Genomic DNA, 11,082 nt, shown 5'->3' on the forward strand with positions numbered 1-11,082 from the left:
ACACACACAACTTTAGGTTTACTAACAGAAACTGTGATCAAAATAATAGAAAAACAAGTATCAGAAGTGAGGATACGCCAGCATGTTGATCATGAAGATTTTGGCCAGTCCTCACTTTCTCAGTGAAGAGGATAATGCCTCATATTCATGACCAAACTCGTTCTGGGTCCGGCATTTCATAACCTTCCTACACACAGTCAAAGTGTCACTGGCTAACTTGGAAACATGGATATATTTCCTCAGACAGTCGCCGACCCACTGCTAAAGCCATGGTGAATGTAAATGGACTGGTTCTGATATATATCCTACCTGAGCACCCAAAGCAGTTTCAGCAACTTGCCCCGTTTACCCATTTATGCAAGCACTGTGTGTGCAGGCTGTGTAACAGTCACACACATACAGTTGTGTTCAAAATAATAGCAGTGTGTTTTAAAACATGAGTAAAGCTCAAAATATAATACCTTTTTTACAACATTACAACGCTGTAATGTTGTAACACTGCACATTATATTTTAGCATTCCTGTGAATCACTAAACTAATATTTAGTTGTATAACCACTGTTTCTGAGAACTGCTTCACATCTGTCCTGCATGGAGTCGCCCAGCTTCTTGCAGCCCAGGATGATTGGACAACCTTCCACAATTCCTCTGCATTTCTTGGTTTTTCCTAAGAGGCAGCATTTTTGAATGTTTTGAATGTGTTTGGGGTCGTTGTCTTGTTGAAACACTCATTTCAAGGGCATTTCCTCTTCAGCATAAGGCAGCATGACCTGGTACGTGATAAATAGGCCCGACACCTTAATAAAACAGCCCTATATGGTGATGCTTGCACCACCAGGCTTCACGGTCTTCAGAGTGTTCTGTGGCTTGAGTTCAGTGTTTGGGGGTCGTGTGACAAACTGTCTGTGGCCCTTGGACCCAAAAGGAACAATCTTACTTTCATCAGTCCAGAAAATGTTTCTACATTTCTCTTTAGGCCAGTCCATATGTTCTTTGGCAAATTGTAGATTAGTTTCACTCAAGCATTTTCTAATTGTCACAGTACTCACAGGTAATTTCAGATACCTCTGATATCCCTGGAGCTGATTATGGGCTTAGTCTTTGTCGTTCTGGTTGTTGTTCCATCCATTCGAATGGTAGTCTTCTGTTTTCTTCCACGTCTCTCTGGTTTGGCTTTCCATTTTAAAGCATTGGAGATCATTTTAGCTGAGCAGCCTATCATTTTCCCCTCTCCTCAATGTTTTAATTAAATCTCGCTGTTCTCCTGAACACTGTCTGGCACGACCCATGTTTCTCAGGTTTTCAGAGACGATTGCATGTACAACATGTGCTGGCCTCATCCTTAAATAAGGGCCGCATGAATGACACCTGTTTCTTCACATAGTGAACAACCTCACTGATTGGACTCTGCTATTACTTTGAACACGCCCCTTTCACTTCATTATTCAGTTGCACAGACTCAGGTGCATTCATGTGATGATTGTTGGGTCTGTTGGTTTCTCTGACTCTGCTGCACCTACTGATAAATTATTTGCCATGTAATAATATGATTTATATCAAAAACACTGACTGATCTGGTTAATCATGTTGGACTGCTATTACTTTGAACACAACTGTACATATTCCAGTGGTTGCATCGATTTCAAGTTGAGGTGAGTGTCTTGCTCAATAATACGGCACAGGAACCAAACCAGTCTGCATGGAGGGATAAGAAAAGATGATCTGTGCCACTGCTTGAAAAAGCATTCTCGTTTCTTGTTTCCTCTCCCATGAACCTGCTGCCCTCCATCTTTGAACCAAGGCAGGTGTTCGTAATGGTTTATATTTTTGTATCTGGACAGATTGACATCCATCTGTTTATCATTCATTTTCTGCTGTGGCAGCAGCAGAGATGCCCAGACCTCCAACTACACAGTCACCTCTGAGGGGACATCAAGATGTTTCCAAGCCAGCAGAGACATCATCTCTGTAGCGTGGGTTTACCGCGGGACCTCTGCTCAGCAGGACATTAGGGCTGTTCGATATAATGATATATATCGGGTGACGATATAAAAACGTCTGTCGTTTGTTTCGTGGTGTCGTAAAATAAACTGTTTACAGCAATATTTTTCATGGTTCTGATGGTCGCTGTAGTATTCATTCCTTAAAGTTCTCTCTTTCTCTTATATTTAATATAACCACACTACAGACAGACAAGCGCCTGTTTTTACAAGTTGTCGTTAGCAACAATGACGGTAAAACCATCGCGTGGCTCCGCTGTCCGCTTGTTTGTTTTCCACGTAAACCTTTCACAATAAAGCTCAGGATCCTGTTGAGATTTTTCAAAATAAACTGAATCAGGTGAAAGAGTATGCAGAGTGTTTACGGATGAGAAGCAAAAAAGAGCCGTCAGGTGCTAAAAAATAAACCTTTGAAAGAAAATGGTGGAAAGAAAACACTCGACTCCAGCTACACGACGCCCAGCTGGAAACACTTCACACAAGTCGAGCTGCCCGAGATTGACAGAATTTATAGAAAATGTTACATTGTTGTGATTTATATCGTTGTCAGGACGATAAATGTCTTATATCGGGATATGAGATTTTGGTCATATCGCACAGCCCTATAGGACATACCCTAAACCCTTTACTAAGGGGGCATCCAACCAGCTCATCTGGCTTATTTTGATGTGTAGGAGTAGCAGCTTTGGTGGAACCGTACCCACAGCTTGTGACCGTGGTTGAGGGTAGAAATGTAGATGAAACAGGTGATCACTTTTATCCTCAGCTCTCTCTCCACTACAGTGTCCGTCCGCTCATAACCATCTCATGACCACCAATATGCAAACCGCTCTGCCACTTTCCTGCGCCTTGAAATGCTGCCTGTAAAAGTTATGGCAAAGAGCAGCCCTGGCAGAGTCTGACTTCAGTGTCCCACAAACAGGATGAACACCACATTGGTTCCTCCTAGTTCCAAGATTTGACTAACTGGTAGTCTCTTCCTTCCAGCACACTAGCATAGATATTACTGGGAAGGTTGAGAGATAAGTTCCCTCTGAAAGCTCAACCTCTGGTACAGTTTTTTTTGAAAAGGGAACCACCAGAGCAGAATGGTTCACTTGGACTTGATGCCTCCAGCCTCCCTCGAAATGCTGTCAGATCTCTGCCGATGGTCTGAATTGAAGCTCTCATACAGCAGGGCCACTGTCATACTCTCCCAGCTTACCCACACTATGCCACACCATGCTTTTGGGGTCACCGTGCCATGTTCAGCATCCTCTCCTGCCCCCTGATTCACAACCAGGTGGTACAGCGGGGCTAGGCATTGGCATTGAGCCCTGGCACCACCTGTCACCTCTCGGCCACCACCCAGTCACAACTAGTCGCGGGGGGATGTGGCGGCCCCACTTTAGAAATCCAAAATATTAAGCCTGAAGGGTTCTAATGTTACTTTGAGCAAGATAAGTGAGGCGTGCAACAGCAACAACAGCTGATATTATGCTTCCTGTTTCCATTGAGATTAATAAACAGGTTCTTTTGATGTTACAGAACTTATCGCTTTGTTTGTTTGTACTTGAGCAGAGACAGAAATCAGAGCTAGTTACATACCTGCTATCTGGTTGTGTATCATTGTACAACTTAAGGTTGAAATTAAGGTTTGTACTAATCCAGTTCTCTTTCACATATGTTACATATATGTTACATATTACATGTACAGCGTATGACTCTCCTTTTAGAAAGGCGTTGACGTTGGTGGGTCAGGTGAGTCAGAGTTTCTCTCTAGCTTATAAAGAGAGCCCGGTGGGTTGCTCATGGAGTCACACGTTTGCAGCCTTAGAGTCTTCTGTAACCTGTGGTCCTTACTGGCGTGTTGCTCAGTTTACATGCTGGGTGGGACCTTGATTTGGTTCAGTAATCTGGTGGTCAGTGAGGGTTCCTCTCCAGCCTGCAAAAAGAGCCCAGTGTGTAACTCGGGGAGAAGTTTGCTCAGCACCTCCTAAAATTTAATATAGGTTGGTTGTGGCCCCTTACCAGCGTGTTGCTCGTAGGTTGCACGCTGAGTTGCACACTCAGTGTGGTGCTGGAGTTCTGGATTTGGACCCAGATATATTCTTTTGTATGTTTGAGAAGCTTGTAGATTCACGTGGTTGGTCGGATGGTGAGCAGTCTTTGTTTCTACAGCGTCTCAGCATCTCTTTGTGCTGTTTAACTGTTAATGTGCGGTGATACAGGGATGTTTGGTAAAGCCTTACCTTCAGCACCAAGACTTCAGAGTATTGGAAGATGGGATGCTGCAACATCATCTTAAAAAAATTGGTGGGAAGCTCTGGGCAACTTGTACATTTGGATGAAGATAAACCCGAACAACTGATTGATATCAGACAGTTACATGCACTGAAAACGCTGCATCCAGATGAACAGAATAAACTTTTTGGGAACATTATAGAGTCTTATCTGTCTCTGTTCTCAGGTACACCATCTTGTGGTCACTTAGTGGACCATGATATTGATGATACTCAGCCTATTAAACAGCATTTTTACCGGTCATCTCCTGATAAGCGACAGATATTAGAATCCGAGGTAAATGGTAGAAAATGGTGTTGCCTTCTTCCTCTGCTTGTTCATCTCTGTGTTTGCTGATGTAGAAGTCAGATTTCAAATTTAGGTCTTGCACTGACTTTTGCTAAATTAATGGTGTCACACAGCCAGGTGCATATCCTCTTCCCAGAATGAAAGATTGTATTGACCAGGTAGCCACGACAAACTTTGTGAGCAAGTTTGACCTTTAGAAAGGGCGTCGACAGGTTCCTCTGTCTCAGAGAGCCAAATACATTTGTTCTGTCCTTCAGGTCTGTATTTATATGCTGTCATGCCATTTGGTCTTTGAAATGCAGCAACTCCTTTTCACATTAATGAATTAACATTAATGAATACAGTTGTGTCAGGATTATAAAGCAGTGCAGTTTATTTAGACGACGTAGGTGTTTACAGTGAAACCTGGGAGGAGCATGTAGAGCAAATGAAGACACCTGAACTGGTTTGACCATAAATCTAGCTAAATGTAAATCTGCTAGAGCCACTATTACATGTTGTTTTTGTTTCCTGCCCATGGAGAAAACAAAAACCAAGAACATGAAGGCTCAGTAAGCTGAACTATAATCACAGACACCAGTCAGGATGCAATCCCTGACATGAAGGGGAAATATCTCTTTCCTCCACTAGGTTGAACCCCAATTCTCTACTGAATCATTCAGAGACCCTCGACCTCAGGCTCTTGTCCTGCCAAAGAGGTGATGTTAAACGGTCATGTTTGCTAACTGGCCAGCCTACCGTCAGAGCCTCAGCTCCTGACAGCCACCGAATTCACAAAGCCCCGACCCCTCCTGTAGTCGTGTGTCTGCAACAGGTGAGGTCCATCTAAACTGATAAAACTTAATTGCAACTTTTTTGTGATGACTGAGTGTTCGGTTCATTCTTCGAGCAGGTGAAACCTGAGTTGACTCATTGAGCTAAAAACGACTTCACATTGTGACGGCAGTTGTTGGACTTTGTGCAGTAAGATAATGAAGAGAATATCCTGTGCATGATAAACTTGCTCACTCTGTGAAGCGTGTTTTATCACCGTTTTTTGTGAAGTAATTACAAAGAAAAAGAGCTGAAGTTTAGTCTTATGCAGTAATCTTCTTCCTCTGACCTTTATTTCCCAATAACCTTTATAACTGCTGTTTTATACAACAGTTAGTTATTTTAAGTGTGTTCTTTTTTTTATCAGACTCCACAGGACTCTGTGTAGCTTGTAACTTTGTGGTGTCTTGTAATTATCCACTTAACACAGCCAGCAAAACATGCAGACATGTTAACCTACAAGAACTTTTGCTGATTGTGCAGTTATTTAGTAAAAGACCCATAGTTACGGTCAGAGTCAGACCCAACATGTTGGACAGAGAATACAAACTGAGGATCAAATATTGGAACAATTCAGCAAATGTTATGCAGCTCCACATTAAGGGGTGATATCCTACCGTGGTCTCCTTCATCGCCTGAACAGCAGAATTTCAACGGCTCACATTACTCTTTACCCCCTGCAGGTGGTGCAGTGGGCATTGGAAAAGCTGGAGCTGTCCAAGTATGCAGACAAACCAGCGGGCACTTACAGTGGAGGAAACAAACGCAAGCTCTCCACTGCCATTGCTCTCATCGGGTACCCATCACTCATCTTCCTGGTAAGAAGAATAGATGCTCTCTGTGCTCGGGGCAGCGTAGCAAAGATCAGAGGGTCAATCCGCCGGTTTCTTCACATTCTGTTTGAAGCTTTAGTTCATTTTTGGAAGCATGTTTAACATTGAAATGGAGCCGATAGAAGTGCTTAAAAGCTAAAATGAAGGACGATGTGAATGTGTGACTATGGGGCGAATCAGTAATCTGAGTGATCATTCATAAATATTTTTATTAAAACTTGATAGTATTGCATACATGTATACAAAGTATTACAAAAGTAGTGATAGTATTATATAAGTTAGTTACTCTGCGAGTTCTACTCGTACCTTGGATTATATTTTAATGTCTGTGTGCAACACAGTAATCTTTTGATATAAACATCGTAATATGTGATCATTTTTAATGATTAAGTGTAACATGGATACAGAAAATATGCAACCAGTTTTACTTAAAGACTGCAGTGAGTGCCCCTGAACAGCCTGTGGAGACAGCATCAACCCAACATCCAGTTGGTCAAATAGTAAAAAAGTCCAGATTAAAAAAACCAAACAAACATCAGAGTTGTCCAACATTTCTACATCACACATGTCAGCCTGTCAACGTCCCAGGCAGTAAGGTTCAGAGTCCATCCAGAGTCTGTCGCTGTTTTAAACATTGTTGTGTTTGCTTGTGTTTAGGATGAGCCCACCACTGGGATGGACCCGAAGGCCCGCAGGTTCCTCTGGAATTTAATCCTGGACATAATCAAGACCGGACGCTCTGTAGTGCTGACGTCACACAGGTTATAAAGCTTAGTAATGACATGCATGTTCCTCTGGAACACCTCCTGTTATACCATCTGTGTTACAAATGTTTCACCAAAGTGTTTTCACTACATCTGCAGCATGGAGGAGTGTGAGGCCTTGTGTACCAGACTGGGCATTATGGTGAATGGCAGGTTTAAATGCCTGGGGAGCATCCAGCACCTAAAGAACAGGTCAGGACCTTCTTTAATCATAGTTACTCATAGTTATATAGTCCAGGTTCCTGAAGACACGGTTACTCAGGACCTGCAGCTCTGAGATTTGGCACATCCAGAGGTTTGATGTGTGACATCTCGAGGGTGCAGCAACACATCCAGGAGTCGTCGTCGTTAAAGATTCAGCTCTGCAGGAGAAACCAGAGGACACCTGAAGAGCTGGATTTAGGGCAAACTGGGAGTCATGGATTTGTCCCACTGTTTATGTCTGGTTTCAGTGTAAGAGTCTCTTTTTTAAGGTGCAGTTTACTCTTTCCACAGCACTGCTCCGAGGATGTGTTCATTTGTCCATGTTTGGGACTCTGTCTGCAAGAGTGAGGAGACAAACTGGGTTTCATGACTCCCAGGAGGACAAATCATGGATCAGATAGGGGCCACTGTGTCAGAGCTTCTGATGTTACTTTCTTAAAGAGAATCATCCTACCTGCCAGGTCTCTCTTGGAAATGAGATTTTTAATCTCAATGAGATTTTTTACCTGGATAAATAAAGGATTAATAACTTACCTGGAGTGGTGTCAACAAAGACACTTTGGTTGATCTTCTTGGGGGATGGACCCATCACATACATCCCTAGCAGCCTTTGGACCATCGTTTGTTGGTGTTTGTCTGCTGGTTGCTGGTTTTGAAGTTTGTACAATAGAACACATTACAGTTTTGCACATTCTCCTGAACATCCCAGCTCGGTTTTAGCCAGCAGACCATTTCTGCAATCGTCAGTAGGTTTGGTGTCTTCCCAGATGTCCAGGGGAAGGATTGTGGCTGGCACATGGTCTTGTAGGGAAGCTTGAGATAGATAGATAAGGCCCTGTTTTGATGACATGGTGGGATTGATGTTATATCTCCTGTATCAGTGATTTTCTGATTCAGGGTGTGACTTTCTGGTTTTCTGCTCTGCCTTCCACCTCTACTGTAAGCTTCTGTGAGGGGCCCTGTAGAGCACAGATGATGGTGGCACATTCTGACGTGGAGACACGAGGAGTGTCTGCTGAAAGAAAGCAGTGCTCTGGTCATCTACCACCCCCCCACTTATCTTATCATCATCAAACCAATACTTTCCTTCTGAAACATCCAGCTGCATACCAGTGAATAATATGAAATCTAAACTCAGTAGAGCAGGAAATGCCGTTGTCTTTGAAACAAGCACCACCACAGGCACATGCCAGCTTTTACTCTAAAGAGTCATTTCTGTCTCCATCCAGCCCAGCAGCTAGCTCGGTGGTCTGTTAGACAAGTACATGAGGTGAGTTTGTCAGCTGGGGGGTATATGTCGAACCAGTATCCACAACAGCATTTCCAGTCTAATGTTTCACAGTTATGGAGACTTTCAACTGCCACAAGAGGGCAGTGATTTCTCCTGGGCTGTGGAACAGCTGATCTTGGACAGTAGAAGGAGATGTAACGCTGGATGTGAGGGAGGAGTATTTTCACCTGATGTTTGTGGTTTGGGATGAGGTGGAGTAAATCTGAGGTGAGACACTGTTCTCCTGTGATCTCATCTTTTTCCAGCTGTTTTTACAACCTGACCATGCTCATCCACAGCTCTGACTTATCATTTTAAAATCAGCTTGAGTACTGTGAGGTCATCAATATCAGGTTTCTACCTTTGGTATAATGAACAGTACATATAAGCTTTCCTCCTCATCCTGCACTCATGCTCTGTCTCCACTAGTTCATCCTCACAGTCCATGGAAAAACAGGCAGTCATGCTTCTCTTAACATGTTATAGGTTTGGAGATGGCTACATGATCACAGTGAGGACAAAGAGCAGCTCCAGCGTCAAAGAGGTGGTTCGGTTTTTCAACAGAAACTTCCCCGAGGCTCTGCTGAAGGTACGTTACAGCAACTCTCCAGTGTCGTCATTTTACCCACAGAGCACCAACCTGACAGACGTAGCACCAGACTAAACCTCACTATCAGTTCAGTTGTGTTTTCATGATATAGTGTAAATTCACCCCAACAGCTGCTTTATATTGTAGATCTAAAGATCCTCATCAGAGAGAAAATAATATCACGGTTTAATAAATATAATAAAGAGCAAATATTACCTGAAGAGTGTGGTTATATACCAAAACTGGTGGTAGATCTTTAGCATCGCCATAGAATCGATTCAAGAATGTAAAGTTTTGTGTGGTTTAATTAGAAGATCTGTATTGTTTCATTAAGCTACCTTGCCTGTGCTATATCACTGTAATAAAACCTCTGCACATAAAGTCTGACGATGTGGACATTCAGTACTTACCTGTCCATTCAACAAGTGCAAGGAGCCTCCTACAACTGGTACAGCTGTTGACTGTCCCTAACTTTAGGTTCTAGTGGGGTGCATCTTTGGCTGGCTGTAGCTCAGGATGTAGATGATCAGAAGGTTGGTGGTTCAGTCCCTGGCTGCCCCAGTCTGCATGCCTTCAGCAAGATACTAACCCTAAGTTGCTCACCGATGCATCCATCCGAGTATGAATGTGTGTGAATGTTAGATAGTAATCACTTAAAGCATAGAAGAAAGTGCTTGTGTGGATGTGGCATGTTGTATAGAGCGCTGTGAGTACTCTGTACTCTTTATATAAGAATCAGTCCATGTAGCATTCAGCTGAAACAGGGCAGGTATCCGGTCGTAGGCAGTTAAAGCTAGGCCAGTATCCTCAACACCAGCTTGAGTTAGCTACTAATTACTAACCTAATAGGTGATACCCACAGGATCAAGAGCTGGTCCATATCCCTATAATTGGAGTCACTGGCCACAGTTACAATACCACAGCTGAAAAATGTGGTAAACTGTAAACCGTGTTATCATATTTGCAGGAGCGTCACCACACCAAGGTGCAGTACCAGCTGAAGTCTGAGCGCATGTCCCTGGCTCAGGTCTTTAGTAAGATGGAGCAGGTGGTGGAGGTGCTGGGTATTGAGGACTACTCTGTCAGTCAGACTACTCTGGATAATGTGAGTGACTCAGTTTCATCCAAGACTTCAAAAAGGAATATCTTAAATAAAAAATAAAGTACAGGATCTCTTTTTCCATCCAGGTGTTTGTTAACTTTGCCAAGAAACAAAGCGATAACCTTGAGCAGCAGGATGTGTCGCCGCTGGGCAGTGGAAAGTCCCCCCTGCAGCGCATCTTCAGCCTTCTAAAGTCTCGAACGGCCAACACAGAACTCAACGCTCTGATCAGTGAGGCGCCAGAAGAGCTGGAGAGCGATGATGATGAAGGTCTCATTAGCTTCGAAGAGGAACGGGTGAGCAGATCCTGCCTAGAGTTTTCTGTTTCTCTGTTCATTGAAGTTCAGAGGGAGGGGTACACAGGTGAAGGTGCAGCAGGCCCCACATCTGTGTCTGGAAGGTCAGTAACATGAGACAAACAGAGTTATAGTGTGTGGAAGAGACATCACCCAGAACTTGGGCTAGGACATACTGTAGTGTTACCACGAGATGTTGTAGCATCAGTGTAGCTTGCAGCAAGCAATGGAAACACTGCTACTACTGTAGAAGGACAGGTACTCAGTGACCCTCATCACCACAGCACAAACCTCAGGAGACAACAGTGAAGAGTTAACACTGGAGTAGCTTTTCACCAGCAGAGTAAACAAATGTGCTTAACCAGCATGGTTTCCTCTACACGTGTAAAAGCTAATGATTTAAACACATTCAGCCTGTTTTCAATGCAGCAGTGGCCTCTAAAGGAGCGAACCATCTAACGCTGACAGTGTTACATAAATGTAAGTGTTCACACAGGGTCTCAGCCCATCTATCATCAGGTAACAGAACAGGATTGCACCCTGAACAGGTGGTTAGTCTGTCAGACTTCAGACTGTGGAGCAACAGGTAGTATGTGCAGACTCTGCAGATGAGCTGCAGGTCTGAACCAAGAACATTCTC

General features: G+C 43.5%; 1 protein-coding gene across 1 annotated transcript in view; it reads left to right on the plus strand.

Moving 5' to 3' along the window:
• Positions 1-11,082, plus strand: part of abca2 (ATP-binding cassette, sub-family A (ABC1), member 2) — a gene marked incomplete in the record, with an annotated part of 105,889 nt that overhangs the window by 90,974 nt on the left and 3,833 nt on the right. Inside the window, 6 exon segments of the mRNA XM_014340285.2 lie at positions 6,068-6,202; positions 6,875-6,978; positions 7,081-7,173; positions 8,942-9,044; positions 10,012-10,149; positions 10,233-10,442. Coding sequence (XP_014195771.1) covers positions 6,068-6,202; positions 6,875-6,978; positions 7,081-7,173; positions 8,942-9,044; positions 10,012-10,149; positions 10,233-10,442 — 783 coding nt within the window.

Source organism: Haplochromis burtoni, unplaced genomic scaffold (assembly GCF_018398535.1).
Source record: "Haplochromis burtoni strain Fernald_Lab_line unplaced genomic scaffold, NCSU_Asbu1 Contig_341, whole genome shotgun sequence".
In the NCBI taxonomy this organism is placed as follows: domain Eukaryota; kingdom Metazoa; phylum Chordata; class Actinopteri; order Cichliformes; family Cichlidae; genus Haplochromis; species Haplochromis burtoni.